At 36.0% G+C, this 18,971-nt stretch overlaps 1 protein-coding gene across 1 annotated transcript in view; it reads left to right on the top strand.

The window, feature by feature from the left end:
• The window catches only part of LOC131079752 (mitogen-activated protein kinase kinase 1), a 153,568-nt gene that overhangs the window by 85,917 nt on the left and 48,680 nt on the right, over positions 1–18,971 (top strand). Inside the window, exon 3 of the mRNA XM_058017783.2 lies at positions 9,373–9,507. Coding sequence (XP_057873766.1) covers positions 9,373–9,507 — 135 coding nt within the window. The remainder of the gene's footprint in view (positions 1–9,372; positions 9,508–18,971) is intronic.

Genomic DNA, 18,971 nt, shown 5'->3' with positions numbered 1-18,971 from the left:
CCGAAGTAAAATCATTTTTAATATGGTGAAACTTGACAGAGACAAAATTGGTTTCAACTTCCAAAATTTCCCCCTTAATATAGTTAAGATTCCAAAAAATAGCAGTCCCCCTAGAGGCACCTTCAGAGCTACTACCAACAGCCCCATAGTTCTTAAAAAACTTCAGCTTCTCCACTTTCTCCCTAATCATTTTAGTTTCCTGGATTAGCACAATATCCGGCTTGTGATCTCTAACCAAATAACAAATAATATCTTGTTTACGGGACCCATTTACTCCTCTAATATTCTAGGATATGAATTTCATTTCTTACCTAGAGAACATACCTCAAAGATGGTCCTTTGACTACCATCCGCTATGTTACTATGACATTCTTGCTCTCGATGTCACTTAGTCGATTTTCTACTAGGAGGAGAATTCGGAGTACCAGTATTAGCTTTAAGTCTTTGCCTTGTAGAAACCCCAGCCTGCAAAACCCCAACCTACTGCCCATCTTTTTTGGATTTCTTCCTCTCTACTTGCGTGAAGGGAACCTCGCCCTCCGAGACCACCTGAGCAGGGGCCACGTTTTCCTTCCCCGCATTCAAAGAACTAGCAACTTCAATATTCCCCTTCCAATTATTATTCAACAACGATTGAGACAAGGGGGACAAATCCACCTCAGGGAAAGTGGACTTAACAACCTCCATAGATTGAGAGCTCGAATTAGTCAAGGACGGTTGAACATCCTTTATGACTGTCTCAAGCATTTGCTTACGCTCAATTCTAGGTGAAGAGACATCCCCACTATCAATATTTCCTTCTGCTATCTCTCCGTCCTCCAACTGCTGGTCAGAAGCATTGGACTTCAAATTGGCTTTAGCATTACAATGCTCCATCTGACTAGGGGCCTGCAGATTGGGCGCATTTAGAATCATTTGTTCAACATTCCCTACTGCCATAGGGAGCTCAATCCCATTTTGAACCCCAGAAATAGGCTTAGGGCAAGTCTCAGCAACACCAATATCACCTTGAACCTCCTTGGTTTTCTTCTCTCCAGATTTGTTGCTTAGGACCATTCTTCAAGACAATTTTCTTGCTTATCTGCAAGGGGCATTTCTTAGCCCAATGCCCAGACTTTTTGCATAGGAAACAAACAAAAGGCAAGGTTTCAAATTCAACTTGCTGAGTCCATTTCCCTAGATTAGACATGATATCCACTGAGGAGGGGAGATCAGTGTCATGATCAATACAAACATAGATCCTGGCATAAACCATTTTCTTCCTATTTGCCGTGATAGGATCAACAAATAATAGTTCCCCAAAAGAGCTAGCCAGACCCCTAAACACATCCTTACCCAGACAGGAGCAGAGGCAAAAATACCATCATTCAAGTCCAAATTAGGAGCCCATCTCTTCAAAGCCAGAGAAGCCTTCCCTATAACCCAAGGGCCTCCGCACAAAACATCAGAAAGATCCTCTTCACAAGAAAAGGCAAAAGAGAAAAAACCTTTCAGCATAGCAGTAATTTCAATCTGACCTTTCAACTGCCATTTCTTCTTAGCAAGGCTCTAGTCAAATCAATATTAGGCCTAGGACCCATAAACTTGCCAACCAAAGACAAAGGCATCAAGGAAATATTATGATCTATTATATGATCAGGGATGGCAATAGCAAAACTACCAACAATCGACTTCGAAATATTACTAACTAGAGGGAATGCCGACTTCCCATTTGGTTTAACACTGAAGAGGGAAAACTAGGGTTTAGAAACAACCCGATCTCCAATCTCACGTGAACCCTCAAGCCCGCCTGGAACATTTTGGAATTCCCCCATCTTGTGGGTCCCCATCTTCAGAAACCGCGCCTTCATCCTGACTCTCTCTTGTCCTTTGACCTTCCTGTCCCACATGCTGTCCTTCCTGTCCAGTGACCACATCATTCCCCTGCAAACAGGCCGTGATCGGCGGTGCAGAATTCCCGCTCGAACTCCCCATTCAAAATTTTAACTAGAGAAAATTAAATGTTGATGATATGGTATATAGAAAATATTAAGAGAGTAAAATAATTGATATTAAATATTCAATAAATATACAATATATAAAATATAAAAATCCCAGCGTATGATATATTGTATTTTATTATATTCTCTTTGCATGGTCAAATGAGTTTTTGGCTCAAGATTTACAAGATTTGGAGCAATTATTGAACGTGTTGGATTCTTAGGCAATAAAGATATGCATGATGAAATGCTCAAAATCACCAAGGAGAGTTGGAATTTCTTTTGTGCCTATGCCTCCCCTGATTCAATAGAAAATAGATAGCCACAAGATCTGCAGATGCCTTACTATATTTATCATGCTCATCTCACTATTTTCCCTATACTTGGATGTTGCTGATTTAAATTTAGGATTGTGATGATTTCCAAATGATTTGCAGAAGTTGATGCTACTGCAGCACACCAATCATGACGACCCTTGATGCCATAACCACTGAGAAAATCCTTGATGGCTGCAGCAAACGCTAAATATTTTTTGTCATAAAACATATGATTGTGTACTTGTTTGAGCCAATGAACCTTTAGTTAACCTTGGGCCATCTTGGCCCTGAACAATGCCCGGCAAATGTGCAGAGGCAAAGAGCCAAATCTAGTAACACAGCTTGCAAAATTCATATTATTCCTTGATTAAATTTGTCTTTTTGAATTTTAGCTTTTATGTTTTCCACTCCTACCACAAAATCTGAATTGATTTTTCCTCATGCCTTAAATTTCTTAAATTTATACAAAGTGTGCCAATGGTAACCACTTTAACATTTTTTCATGACCTATAAATATGCTGATCTCATATATGGTCATAAAACATTGATTAGAAGCTAATTTACAAGGTTGTAAAATGGTTTTTTTCATAATAATCATAAAAATCTCTTATTTCTTTTCTCTCAAACAAAGAGTTTTGCCAGTAAAAGGAATGTCTTTCACTCAACAATAACTATAAAATAATTTTAACTATGAAACCATTTCTTGAAACATATTTTTACCAAAAATAATTTCTCCCTCAAGTTAAGAAAATAAAGGACACATGAGCTGTGCTTTCTTATCTTCCAAATTAAGAAACACCTCAACTATGCCTTTAATGCAAAGAGAATTTTCATATCCAAATTAAGAATCCTTGTAGTCTAGAAATTTGCTCAAAAAAAGTTGTGTATAAAATGAATTGTATGCTGAGGCACACAAAAGTTTAACTACCTTGCATTAGAATCAAAATTTAAATAGGTGTTAAATGCATTGTATCCATTGTTTTTTTCTTCACTTACTGTTTCTTGGAACCCTTGCAAAATTTATGTCTGCTTGGATTTTGTCAACAATCACTCGCATGCGATCATAATTTGTTGCAAACTTCTCACTATCCCTTGGTCTTTGAAACTCTTCTACAAAGACCATTATTTCTATTCTTGCTCTGTGGTTGGAATGCAACCTTGGCTAGAAACTTTCTGCCTTCAGCAACAACAGTTGTTCTATCTGCATTATTTGTATCTTTTGCTTTCCTATCTTTTGGTCTTTTGTCATTTTTCTTCCCACCAAACTTATCATACTCAATAGTAGCTAGATTGGTAATAAGATCTAAAGAAGAAACATACATTTTTAACTTCAATCTGTAAATGATTGAATACTGTTTTAAAGAAACTTCTTATTAGAATATTCATCTAGTTCATATTTTGACACAGTGCATTTCATAGATATGGTTGAAAATGCCTTGACATTCATCTATTCACATACTTTGCAATTCATTCCCTTAGTTTGTTTTTTCTAAGTTGATTTGATTGATACAAAATACTTAAGGATTTCTATGTTTCCTAGAAGATGATGAGTTTACTTGTCCATTAACAATTTAATGATTGCTGTTGCCTTTTTCGAACTTTTCTTCTTTTCTTCACTAATATTGATTCCAAATAATTATATTTACTGTTTCTCTATGTATATTGTACAGTGTTCCATGAAACGCGTTCCCCCCCCCCGACCCAAGTCCCCCCGTCCCCGAAACCCGTCCCCCAAACTTTTTCCCTTTGTCCCCCCATCCTCGAAGCCCGTCCCCACGTCCCCCCGTCCCCAACGATTGTGGAACATTAAATGCTTCCACTTGTGATGATTAGTTTCCTTCAATATCATGCCAAGCATTGTAATGGTGGCAAAACCCAATCTTGCAAACTCAACATATTGCCTTCAAATGCTAGTTAGACTGGAATTTGGTTTGGAATTCATATTTCTTTATGAAATTTAAGGCAAAATAAAATTGTTTTTATTGGGAAAGTATCTTTGTATGATAGAATAATGTCAATTTGAAGATGAAGCCCAATGATTTTTAGTTACTTCATGACGTTTAAACCCTTATTCTTTATCACTTGGTTTTTCATATGATGATATCTCATTCCATTTGCCAAATTCTGATTATAAATGAAGTCCACAAGATTTGGACCCAAGGCTTTGTTACTCACTCTTTAAATGCCTCTATAGACTTAGCTACTTCCCTGTTTAGTAAATGAGTGCTGATGCTACATATACTTCAAGTGTTTAGTTGGATTTGGCAAGGTTAGTATTACATCTCTAGCAATACTTTCTTAAGGATGTGTAACAAATTTTTATGCCCATCTATCAATTCCAATCCTTTAGTTCATTAAGTAATTCTTGTAGGGGTGAGGCTATTTGAAGGGAATCCGTAGAGAAATCTTCCATACAACTCTTCCAGTTTTAAGAAACATCTATTTTTGTTTAAACTTTTAGGTATCCTTTGGTGATTGATCAAGATAATCTTGTTAGGGTCCATTGCTATCTCTTTCGAAAGACTGTGTACTAGAAACTCAATTTTATTCGTGATGAAGTTCCATTTTTTAATGTTGGTGTAGGTTTAATGACTTTAAGTTTATTCAATAGATTGGTAAAGACTTTCAAACACTAATCCATGAGGAATTCATCATCAAGCTTAGAAAATTGTCTTTTAGGAGTCACATTCAAGGTGTATAGATTTTCGCATGAATCAAACTTTGTATAAATGGGCCTACATTATCATGGACCCATAACATAGGGAGCATACCTAGTTGGTTTAAACTCAAGTCACCATCATGATAGTCTTTCTGCCTTACCTGTAGGCCATAACCTAAGACATTAGCATATAGATTACATTCTTTAATGTTTTATAGTCCTATTTAGGTGCTTCTTTCACTATTCTTGATCTTGATAAAAAGTAGTATGTCATCCAAGAATATGATGATCTTTATTTCCAAGAGGTGATAAATTGCTGTTTTTTTGTGAAAGTTGTTGGAGCGGTTAGAACAAAAGCATTAAAATAAATTGCAATGCCCGCTAAATATTGTGAAGGATGCTTTAGGAACATTGCTTTCCTTAATTCTAACTTTGTGGTAAAGTCATAGTCCTGTTGAGGTGTAATGTCCCCTTCTCAGTTCTAGACTGCTGGATGGGGTCTTAGCCTATTTTGGAAACCCGTAGGCTAATCAAAGACTAAATTAGGGTTTTTGTCTTCAGGATGGTTTTCGGAGGTGTGTTTGCAGGAGTTTTACAGTTTGCTCTCTGGATTCTTTCTGGGTTTTTCATGAGCTTCAGGATGTTATAACGTGCATTCCAATCGCAAAAGAATTCTGAATTTACTATTTTTAGTAAATTGCGATTTGCGACAGTTGTTTGCCCTCTAGATTCTTTCTGGGTTTTTCATGAGCTTCAGGATGGTATGACATGCAAGATCATCAAAGAAGATTTTAGGACTTACTATTTTTAGTAAGTCACGATGGTTGCTCAAAATATGCTCAAATGGAGATTGGAGTCACGATTTTTAGCAATGCTATTTTTAGTAAGTGCTATTTTTAGTTAATGCTATTTTTAGCAGTACAACTGTGCAACCGAGTAACACTTTGGTTCTACTCTCAACAATCTTGTTCAACAACGATCTCTCTAAGATTCTTGGAATCTATTTTTGGTAAATAAATAACTTTGGTTATTTATTTAATATTATTTTCATACGACTTTACTTGGGCGATATTTAATATATTTTTCGTTAAGTCAAAAAGGTGTTTTTGGGCGTCCAAGTTAGAGTTAGAAAATAAGGAAATATTTTAATATGAATGGAAATTCATATTTGGCGTCCAACTTTGGAAATAGTAAAAAGATAAGCAAAAGATACAAGTTATATTTTATTTCCCTAACGAGGCGTCCACTTTGGAGGGAAAAGTGAATTCAAAATTTTGGGTCTTTATAAATAAGACTCTTCTCTCCTTCATTTGGTTATGCTGAATATCGAGATAACGAAGTGGTGCCGAATTGTCTGCAGAATCTTGGCTTTGGGGTTGCGTGCCTTCTAGCTTTATCACAATTTTGAGTTTGAAAGACAACTCCTAGCTGTCTGAGGAATTTCATTTAGAGAATTCCAATGGTTTTTAGAGAAGATTGGTGTGTTCTTTCTAGTGCAAACAAACCCTACTGCTGAAGTACATTTCTATTCATCTTGGTTGGAGTTATGATCTGATTTTTGTGGGTACCGGCTCAAATTTCGTGTATGCTCTGGGTGCCTATTTGCTCATACTTTGGTGGAGAGGTTGATTTATGGTTGCAAATCGAACTTGTTGCTGATCGCGCTAGCTCCAATTTTAGCATTGGAATACGTGCCCTCTCTATGACTCTGTTTGATGGGGAGTTTCCTGTCCTGTCTTTGGTCGCCCAGCTCTCATACTTCATTTGCATTCAACTTGAGATCATTTGGAGTCACAAGGGAGTTGTGAGCCACATTGGTGATTCTACAGCAGTTGGTTTTTCTGAAAATCAGACTTCATTCTTCATACTTCAGGGCTGGTAACATGGTTATTGATCTTCTGATTTCAGTTATCATTTCTCTTCAAAGTTAGCTTATGTAATAAATTGTTTAGTAGTACTAAACATTTTCTTGTTCTCATTTTGGAAGCTAACTTCATCCCACTGAGCAAGTGGAAGTGGCTGGTTATACTGCCAAGTTTGTGTTTTAAGTATTTCCAGTTTACTTGTAATTCCTGCTGAAAAGTGGAAGTGGCTGGTTATACCGCCAAGTTTGTGTTTTAAGTATTTCCAGTTTACTTGTAATTCTTGCTAAAAAGGGGAAGTGGCTGGTCTACTGCCAAGTTGACTGCTAAGTTTTCAGTGATTTTGTGATTCTCCATTGGATAAGTGGAAGTGGCTGGTTATACCGCCAAGTTTTGGGTTGTTGAGCTTTCTAAATTTTGTAATCTCCCACTACAAATTAGTGGAAGTGGCTGGTCAAATCGCCATCATGTAATGCTTTCATTGTTTATGTTTTCCTCCCATTGCATAAGTGGTCGAGATGAATATTTGCTAATACTATTTGGTGCTGAATGTTGTGTTTGAAAATTGAAAAAATTATGGGGGCATATTTCATAAGGTACCTATAGTCGAAAACATTCTCACTATCCCAATTTTATGTATCAAAAAAGGTGGTTAGTGCATTGGAAGGAGATTTAACATCATATTTTTTATGTTTATTAGCCTATATGTATTGATCATTTGGTAATAAAAATTTGTTGTTTCACATGGATGGGAGATTGATAGGTAATGAACAATTTGTGCTTAAATGGATAAATGTTACTGATCATGTATACAATAATAAATAATTCCATTTCTCATAATCTACAGTTGAATGAAAAAAACCAAATTGACACCAGTTCCAAGTACTAGGAAACGTGCAGAGCAAAAAGAATTCAAGGAGGATGGAAAACACTATATTCACTATAAAATAGGTGTAGGAATGCAGGGCTATGGGATTGGAAAACCAAGAGAATGCTTTTCAGTTTGCTGGTCACCCCGGTGATCCTATATGGATGTGAAATTTTGGGGCAGCAGTATGTCAGATCAGAAATGGAGGCAAGTAGAAAGATTTCAAAATCATCTAATCATAAGCAGTCTCAAAATTAAAATTGCTGTCCAATATTAGATTTATTGGCAGAAATTGGCACCTATGCTTTGGAAGCAACAATGATGGTTTGTTTGGTAAGTTATCTAAAGAAGACTCAAAATATGGAAAAACACCATTGGCATAAGATGTTTATGGAGGAAAATCTAGATAGAAGGAAGAATACATGGATGAAACAAAAAAAATGGATGAAAAAATGGGATGTTAATATACAGGAGTGTCTGGACAGCAATGAAGAAATAAAAAAAATTGTGAAGGAATTTTGGACAAAACAAAGTGGGCATAAAAAAGTCTATCATATCAAAGAATTCAACCCCACGAGAGACCATGATGGAAAAGCCTATATAGGAGCAAATATTAAATGAAAACTGCTGATAGCTCAATTAAGAATGGGCTCCCATCACCTAAGGTGTGAAATAGGTAGATGGATGATACCTAAAGAAGAGTGGAAAAAGAGAATATGCCTATTTGGCAACACAAGAGTAGTAGAAACAGAGCGACATTTTGTCATGGAATGCCCAACATATTGTGACATCTGTGCCTTCTATGACGACATTTTGAAAACCAACAATTTAAACACTTTGTTTTAAGAAACAAAACTAGACAAAACAGCAAACCTTTTGATCAAATTCACTGTAGAAGAGCAGATCTAGAGAGGAGGTTACAAATTGTTTAAGGTTTTGGTGCCCTGTTTTTTTTGGGGGTGTGTGCTGTTTGTGGGTCCCATAGGCTGCTTTGGCCTCATGGATGTTATAAAAATCTTTCATTCATTCATTCAAGTATCAATATTTGCTTTGTTCAAGCATAATCTTAATTTTACATTTTCATGTTCAGCAAGGCCAAAGGTTTTCCTTAACATTTTTTAGGATGTCTTGATAAATTGCTTCTTCAATTTTGATATCAGTGTTTTATTGCACATTGAAATTAGTGTCTTATAAAGATCCTTTTCCTGTTTTTATAAACATATGCATTGGTTAACTGTGGTTTACTTACTTTAGAGGGTTCTTATTTTGTCTGTCATATGCAGTCTATTATTTCTCTTTACAAAAACCGTAATGTTTTGAAAACAGATAATTATATCAAATTAAATGAGCGAAAGAAGCCATTATGTCAGTTTTAACTGTGTTTGCATAAAAGGGGTTAGTAAAAATGAATCAAAACAATAAGAAATACATTAGTTTCAATACTTTAGGTAATATTTAAGATGAAACATGGAAATCAGGTAGTAGGTTACATTCTTCTGAATCTTAGTCATGTGTTTGTCTTCTCATTTGCTTTGTTTTGTGTGAAACTTGCTTACTTTTGCATATTTTAAGTTCACATGCTTCTATTTTCCAGAGTTTTTTAGTCTTTTGTAATTTAGGAGATTTCTGCTTGCTTTGCATTGGTATCACTAATATATAAATCTTATGTTGAAAACTCTATGTTCAGCCATCTTATACTCATCCAGAGGATACTCAGTTCAACTTGGCTGATCTAGAAACCATGAAAGTAATTGGCAAAGGAAGTGGAGGTGTTGTTCAATTAGTTCGACATAAATGGACAAACAAATTGTTTGCTTTGAAGGTAAGAATGTATAATGCATAATGACTTCTCATTCACTTGTTTGTTTGTGGCTGTATATTTTTTTCTATTATATATTTCATGTCCAATGTTTGAAGATTCTTTTTTTTTTCTGATATAAAAAATGGAGGAGTTGATGCATGGTGGGACTCTTGAGGCAAAGTCCTAACACACACCACTATAACCTCTGTTCACATGAGCTGCCCTCCACCCATGCAGGGGTAAATCCAGGAGAATTGAACTTGCAACCATCATTTATGCCTTCCAGTGGCTTGACTGCCCAGTCTACCCCTGAGGGGTAAAATCATTTGAAAATGGTATTATATATAATAGACTAGTAGAAATGCTCTTGGAGATGGGATGCAAATCAAGCAGATTATGTGGATATTATTTCCAGTTTTTCTGTTCTTGTTTTGCTCATAGTAAACTTTCTGCTCTCTTCAAATAGAGGTGCTTGATGGTAAAGGAATTACTTTTTATATTAACTCACTCAAGTTCTCCAAGATGAGGTTCTTTCCCCTTAAAAGTGGCTTGATGGTTTCTGTTGACAAGCACATGCATGAATTTACTTGGCTTGGAACAATCTCAAATATTCCAACGTGCTTTGATTGAGTACTTTGTATAGCCTTTACAATATGATAGTGAGTACCAACTCCTGCATGATTCTAGAATTGTTCAATAGAGCACACAAAATGGATTTATAAAAGTAACTTTTTTGTCTTTTTAAATCTTATTTTTATAGTTGTAATCAGAAGCTACCTAGTTTCATGACTATAATTGTTGGACCACTCCATTAACCTTCATGGATAATTCATATTCCAAATTAAACATTGTTTGTATTCTAGAATGCTTGGGAACTCCTCTAATTGAGCTATCAGCATTTTAGTTGAGTGGGTTAAGGTAGATGGCCAAATCACATTTGAATTCACTACTATAATTTTTTTATAAAGATAATTTAGCCGCGGAGTCTATTCAGGTCCCTGCCTTGAAATTTTATATAATTTTATAAAAAGGCACTGCAACAACATAAGAAAGATACCCTAATGGTCAAAAGGACAACTGAACTAAATACTTGAAAATGGCTCATTCAGTAAACAAATCCTATCCCACAAACACCACAAACCCGAAGGCATTGAAACAAAGGATGCCACTCTAGCCAATGCACACGCAAAAACACAAACACCAACTAAACATCATGGCTAATCCTTGCTACGCTAGTACTCATTGGTTCTCCAACCTGTTCCCAGCAAATTCTAAGAAGTTGCAAATTTCTATTGTCAATGTTGTTGGAGGATAGCCAATGAATGAGAGAATAAACGGTTCTCTCTTGTACTTTAGGCTTTGTAGGACTTGGGGGTAGCCCTACCTATGCATGTTGAATTCTATATGAAACGCAATAGGTTTACCATAGTGTGAAGTAGATAAAATTTTCATGCATACATGGAAAGGATTCTTAAAATGTTGCACATTCATATACATCCCTCTACTCTTAATACTCATGCACGAACATGGAAAAGTAGAAAAAGTAAAATGCACATCTAATGATTTCCCTTCTTTATGTATGAGTGGGTTGGGAGGTTTCTTGTTGATTTACTAGTGTCTATTTAGGGAAATACAGTCTCACAAAGTATTTCCAGCACTCTATATTGAAAATAATGTTTCTGGTGGTTCAAAATATCTATCATTGCCTTACAATAACTTGAAGTTGCAAATGTAATTTGACTACAAATGCTTACTTAACCACTTTTCAATATGGAAAACCCTATTTTCTTTCAAGAAAGATTTCTCACCCTCCTTGAAAGCGTACTAATCATAACAATAAATCTTATAGCAATTGTATTAGCAAAGATGTTTACACTTCTTGAAGGTGTACCTCTTCAAGAACAAGAAATACATAATAGGAGACAATTATGCAATCGAATCATTAGTCATATAAAACAACTAGAAATAAGTATCATAACAAAATAGATACACAACATTGAACAATTGACATTTCTTCAAATAGTGTGTTATATAGTACATAGGTATTTTCCCTTGCATTCCAACCTTTAAAATGAAAACTTTCATCCCTTATATAGAAAAGATTAGAAAAGCAATTTCCCCACGATTGGGTTACACTTGTCAAAAGATCAATCGCCAAAAAACTTGCTTGGAGTAGATCATGTATTGCCCTCATAGGTATATTGCAACCATCTTTAGGCCGTTGCAACCTCTGGTTAGAGCAAATCAAATCTTTTCTTTTTGCTCTAATAGCCACCATATATTGTTTTGCAAGCCAAGGAAATCCCACAAAATTTTCAAGAATGGCGAACAAGAGATGCCTCGAGGATTATTGGGGTTTGAATTTTTGACCATTGCATTGAGGCATGGATCATTTTCCTTTTCCATTGTTGCATGTGAATCCACACCTTTATGACAAACTATTGTTTTTGGGCAGGATAAATCTGATTGAGTATTTGTAGGGTCTTATTAGGTCATTAATAGCACTTTGGATTGTGCAGGGAAGTTGGTAGGAACAAATAGTGCAAAACACAAGATTTGTGGGAGTTTCAAAGATTGAGGGTTGAGCATATCTTATGACATATACCAATGTTCGGGTGTCAAGAATTGAGGGTACTTCATCCTTGATATCACACTAGGAGTTTTCCCACATCTTCGACTCTATTTAATCTTATAGAAGAAATCAAGGAAAAGCTATTCGGGTAAAGGCATAGCTGAAACTTTGGCTTTGAAAGATAACATATGAATTGAGGAATCAAAGGTTTGGAGGGAAACCATGTCGAGAAGTTAAAGTTTGAAACCTTGAAAAATTGAACTTGGAAGCTTTTCTCTTTTCCTTAGCCATTTTTACTTGTGAAACTTATCATGCGGATGAGGCAAGGTCTTGGATTTTGCATTGTCAAATCTGGTTATTAATAGCAAGAGTTTCAAATTTTTGTGGATGACAAGAAAAAGGCATTCTGGTAAGTGCATGTTCAAAATTTCAATAGAAATGAATTTAAGGCAAATGCTCGAGGTATTAGAGTTTGGATGAAAGGCATGATAGCTAGGCAAAGTTTGACAACCTAATAAAGACAAAGGAACAAGGCAAAGCTGATTAGAAAAGCATACTAGGAAGGCAAACTTCGAAAGAGATGGAGGAAATAGAAACTACAGAAGTTTGAAAGTTCGACAACTTGCACATACGTAAAAAAATTGAGCACAAGCCCCCACACTTAGACTTGTTGAGATTTTGCAACATCCAACACATTGAAGCATTAGGAATGACAAAGGACAACACGTAAAATTTGACCAAGGTAAAATCCACTTAAATTATCTCGGATTGGTTATAAATGGTGGGTTAAAATAAGGCATAAGCAACAATATGGGCAAGGACTTAGATTTTGAGGCATGTAAAATAGGGGTCCAATAGTACTAATGCTAAAAAAACTAGCAATCTATAGAAATTCACAGTTGCCCATGCCCCAATTATTTGCTTTGGACTATTGAACATCACTCCAATTAGTACACATACCATACTCAACTGCATTTTGGCCTTGCACAATCCCATTCCATCTAGGATGCAAAGAGGAAAAGTCAACCCTTGTTAATTTCAGCCCTTTCACAGGTGTGATGAACAAAATCACCACACAAAATGGGAATAGTATAATTGCTTGCCACTTCAAGATGGTCCTTTTGGGTAGCACATAAATTGACAAGCACCTTACCCACATTTGCATGATATGCCTGCAAAACCTTAATTTCTTTTGGAATTGCTATAGTTAGCTCCTCCTCCACCTCATTCCCTAATAACATAAGTAACGACAACACTAGATCCTTCGACCTCACTTCTTCCTCTACCATATTATTTGTCGGGATTACCAATTGGGCTTGGGAAAAGCCCTCAAAATGTTCTAGTAGAAGAAGATTTAAGAAACATAGCCCTTGCTCCATTGAGGGGATAGACAATGCCAATTTCTTTGCAAAATTCCTTTTGGATGCTAGCCTTTAACTTGGGAGTGGTCCCCTTGCCTAGACATGAGTAAGAGAATATAGAAGCAAGCCTATTGTTTGAAACAACTCCTTTCCTAAGTGGGTCTCAAGCTTTACATATCTTGAGATTTGGTGCCATTACACCTACTTCACTACGAACGTTCCACCAACATGACACATAACAAACCTCTCCAAAAAAGCCTACTACATACCAACACTACAAAAGTTATGGCAGAAAAAGTACATGTAGGAAGCTCACAAACACATGTTAACAAAGCATAGAACATCACATTTAGGAAACACATATTAATGTATGGGAAAGTTAATTAGGAGATGAGTATGCCCACCACCATAATTTATGCTCAAATCACTACCATGAGAGCAAGGGACATAAGAACACCTAAATGCATTATATCAAGATAATATCATGCAATATCTATTGAAAAGCTTAACATCTTTATTGCATAGGCCTATAATGTAGAGAGATTGCCAAAATTTTATCGACTCTACTTGGTTTGAAGGTCTTCCTACCTTGCATGGTGACCATACTTGAGAAAAAACCCTTGCCTACTTGTATATCTATACTTTGACATAATTGTATCCAATGTGGCTAGGGTAGGGAAATTTTTCCCCATGCACATGAATGGGCCTTGTGTGAGTTGAACATCAAGTTTGAATAAGGGGTTATGAGCAATGATGGATTCAGATTGTATCTAGGAACATGGGGAGGGAAGTGCAATTGTTGATTCCATCTCCTATTGATTATGTCCCACAATGGCATTTACGTTTCCCTATTGTCTTCCATCCTAGCCCCCTTCAGCTCCTTGGCCTATATATGGCCTCATACAAATAGCCTAAAGGGGATTTCTCCCCATCCATTACTCTCAAAAGTTTTACTAGAGACTTTGAAATTTTGATCATTTGTTTTGTTGCATCTTGAAAGCTTGCAAAAAAATTGTACTTTATCTCCATTTTGCCATTCATTTAATTGGTGAAACTCTTATCCACTCATTTAATTTTTTTTTCCCCTTCAAATTCACTTTTTATTGGCAAAGAGTCTATAATGCAAGGAAGTACATATCAAATCTTGTGTCCCTAGTCGAATTAGCTCCTTGCCTTATGTGAAGGAGTGCATCATACACAATACCCTTGTGTGATCGTAGATGAGTGTGAGCATTTGACAATACCTCCTTAACCCATTCAAGCTTTCCAATGTCTGCTATGGTTAGATTAAGGCAATGTGTTGTGCATAGGATAAAGAAACATAGACCATTAGGATTCTACCAACAACACAAGCAATTGTACTATTTGTAATTAATTGAACCCCATTAGGTGTCCTTACATCCATGACCAAATCTACAATTTTTTTTGAATTTAGTCTTTTGTATGTTTCATGGTTATAAATTTTGCCTTACCACTCCAAAAGAACCCCTTATTCCTTTAATAATATTATCCCCTCCTTTCAATATACCTAGATCCCCAATGCCAAACTATCCATTATAGAAAAGTGATGTAATGAAAGAGCAATTATCGCAATATGCCAAATCTTTCGATAGACCAATTCTTTGTTGAATATTTTGTCATTGATGTCAATGGTTGATGATCAAGGTCGTATAAATTTTGGAGGATTACTCAAAGTAATAGGGAACTATGGTACATTGTTTTTCTATGCTTGGCTTTTTGAAAAAGAGAATTGGAATTAAATACTAGTCAAGGTGCTGATTATTCATCAGATTTTCATCAGCTGCTTGGTTACTTGCTTGAGCTGGTTGCTTACTTGCTTGAGCTACTTGGTTGTCTTCTTGAGCTGGTTATTGTCCACTTCACTTGCTTGCTTGGCTACGTCTTTGTGCCAAGTCAAATTATCTGCCATGTCATCTTTTGAAGGTTTGCTCTTCAAAACAAGTCGATGAAAAGAGGCACAATTACCTTATTTATGGCCTGTGATAGTCTTTTGAAAATGGCAGCTAAACGTAGTATGCTTTAATCCCATACTTTTTCAATGTTTTTTGGATGACGTTAGAAATTTATGGTATGCGGTTTTATTTGGAACTGTTTCTTTAATTTATTCATCTTATTTTGGTGCGATGACAAGAGCTTAAATACAACAGATTTGTAATGTTTTTTGTGTAGGTGGAGCGACTTATTTTTGTTGGCTAATGTTTTCTGCATTAATCAATCGTTCCATTTTTGAAATAGAGATGTTTTCTTTTTTTGAACGAATCAGCTTTTTGAAATGAGATATTATTGGGGTGATCATTTCTGGTTTGTGTGGCCTGGCTTTGAAAGATAAAGTAGATTCATAATTATCAAAACCATTGTAGAGTCCTTTTTGGTGTGATGTTTTTGAGCCGTGGGTGTTGGTAAATCGTTACTATATCTATTTTGGTGTGAAAGCTCCGCAACAGTTAATTTTAATGAAGTTCAGCAACTGTATCCAACAAAGAGGCAGAAATATGTTATATCGTGTATGAGACCATTGTTTATTTATCAATTGTGGTGATACCTCAAGTTATGTTTGGATTGTCGCATTTCTCATAGAAGACTACATTGGAGAATATGTTGCATTGTAGTGATAATTCGAGTTGATCGGTACATGCGTTTATATCTTTTTGTGTGTGTTGGTCGATATTCTGGTGTGATAAAGCTAATTGAGTGTGTGTGGAATACAATGGAGTTTGTTCAACAGTATTGAGAATTCATAGGCTACAATCGTGGTGCATGGTCTTCAAGTCACAGTGGGGAGGGGCGAGTATTCAGAGCTAATGAACTTCATAATATTGTTATTGAATCGATTCTTTTTCAACGTGCTGGAGATAAGAAGTCAAGAATTGTATTAGGGAGTGTTGTGTATCTTGTGTATGATGTTTGGAGTGCTAAGTGGGTTCTGAAAAGTGTTTTTAAGTTTCGCATTTGAGTTGGTTCTAAAGTTGAAGTTGGTGCTTCTAAGAGGGTTGGTGCTCACTTGTGTAATCGAGGTTGGTGCCTATTTCGTTAATGAAAGTTTTTGATTTGTTGTGGTTTTTTACTCAAAAGGGTTTTCCACTTGAAATTTGGTGTTCTTTGCTCGCTTTATTCCTTTTCTCTTTTTATGTGCTTTTCGTGTGTTTAAAAGTTTAAAATACCAATTCTCCCCCCCTCTCAGTATTTTCTGTGTGCTTTTCAATTGGTATCAGAGCAGGGTCCTTTCCGAATTTGGGCTTAACTTGGAGATTGATCCTTATTACACACATGGGTTCTCTTGAAGGTCTTGCTACGAATAGAGCACCCTTATCTGATGGCTCCAAGTAGGCATTTTGGAGTGTTCGAATTTGTACTTATCTAATGTCTCTTGGTTTTGATGTTTGGAAATTTGTGGTGTTTGGTTACACAATTACTTCAATTCCTCCAACAGATGTTGATGGGAAGAAGAATTTTGAAAACAATGCAAAAGCCATGAATGCTATCTTATGCTATCTTCAATGGGTGTTGTGAGACAATTCCAAATGAAGATTGCTGTTAGTACTACTAATCAGCATTACAATACATAACATGAATTTCAGATCAAGAGATATCACTGTTCAAATTTGCAAATGATGTTCTTCGATGCACTTCACAAGCTACAACAGACTAACTAACCAAAAAAACAACCCCACACACCAAAACTCTAAATCTGATATACTTCACCAATAGACTGAAAAACACAGACCAACAACATTAAAACACACTAAAATGCTTATAACTCCACCAAAACTCAACGGAAAGACTTGAAACTAAGTGCAATTGAGCTCTAGTGAGCAAGTGCCGAAGCCAAGACCAACAACCAACTGCAAACCGGATCTAAAACCTTAATGCACGCATTCCAAGACAGCCCCAGACATGGTAGCCCTGGGAAGAAGGGCAATTTGCTATATAAAATTCACAACTCCAAATTAACCTCTGAAAACTGGCATATAGGATTGCCTAGGCCTTAGGAAAATAAGGAGAGAATACCTAGAAGCCACAAAATTTCCCCCTTAGACTAATGATGAATTTTTTTTTCAGCTCTACAATCCACCTGTAACTTGAAACTCACAAACACCCCAAAACACATCAAAAAACATCAAATGTTACTACAACAATGAACTCCATCTATTCTTTAGTGTAAATAATAGTCTCACAATCTCAACTAGTTGCTATCTTTCAAGCAAGAAGCCAAGAACTAGCGAGGAGGTATGCATTCCTTGAAGCAATCAATCAGAATTTCGACAACACTTCGTTGCAAATAATCATGGATGTCCAAATGAGGAGTAGAGCCCTGTATTTATAGAGAAATCTCTTCAAAATCAAATTCAACTCCCTCCAAATTGACATGAAATGAAATGAAGTCAAATGCCAACTTGGATGCCCAAAGCTATATAATATTTGCCTTTATTTTAAATCATATATTCCTCCAAAAGGGGCACCAACATCAACCATTGCTTGGACACTTTAAAGGCTATAATCTTTAAATGAAATATCTCCAAAATGGATGCTCACCTTATGTCTTGAAAATGATACCTTATAAAAAATATCAATAAAGTGCATTATGGTGTCCAAAGTAAATAAGTGAATTATTTCATAAAATTAACTCATTTCTTCTTAAGGCGTCCATCTTGCCTTATTAATTATTCACTTATGAAATATTTTTCCTCAACCATGAATTCGCCCAACATAAGCTCAGATTTGCCAAAATAGCTCCAAAATTGTTGGAAGACCAATTGCTCAAACTGACTTGCCGGAAATAGCCATCTGAACAGACCTGTTGAAACCTTGCTAAAAATAGCACTCCTAAAAATAGTATTTACTAATAGCATACTGCTAAAAATAGTGTCCAAATGCATTTTAACCACATTCTGAGCAGCCATCGCAACTTACTAAAAATAGTAGGTCCAAAAAAGTCTTTAAATTCATTTGCATGTCACACCATTGCGAAGCTCTCTGAAAACCCAAAAAAACCCAGAGAAATGAGCTGACCTCGCCTCCACTAATTGCTACGCATGTACCATCATTGCGAAGCTTTTAGAAAACCCAGAAGGAATCCAGAATCAAAACTGTGAAAATCCAACACGCAGGCCGCCAAACTTCCATAGAATCCTCTTAGAAAATAGGAAACCCTAATTTTGCCTCTGATTGTCCAACGGGTCTCAGGATTGGCCAACAATCCCCAAAACAAACTAGAGCAGAAAAGGGGACATTACATTTAGAGTCTTTAAGTGAAAAAATATTGTTCATGGCCATAGAAGAAGTACACATTGAAAATCAAGAAGATGAAGATCATATTGATGAAGAAGAAGGAGAAGTGGATTTTGAAGAAGAGCTAATAAGAGCCCTATAAGTGAAATCAAAAGACTTAGAAAAAAAATCAGAACTTGAAGTTGCTGCTACAAGAAGAGAATGAGACAAAAACCAAGACATCTCAAGCTCTTGAAGAGGCAGAAAAAATGATAGTTGGTTTGAAGGTTTAGGTTGAAGAAGCAAAGAAAATAGAAGAAGAA

Source organism: Cryptomeria japonica, chromosome 6 (assembly GCF_030272615.1).
Source record: "Cryptomeria japonica chromosome 6, Sugi_1.0, whole genome shotgun sequence".
Taxonomy (NCBI): Eukaryota; Viridiplantae; Streptophyta; class Pinopsida; order Cupressales; family Cupressaceae; genus Cryptomeria; species Cryptomeria japonica.
The sequence above is the reverse complement of the archived record's forward strand: the minus strand, read 5'-3'. Positions and strand labels throughout refer to the sequence as shown.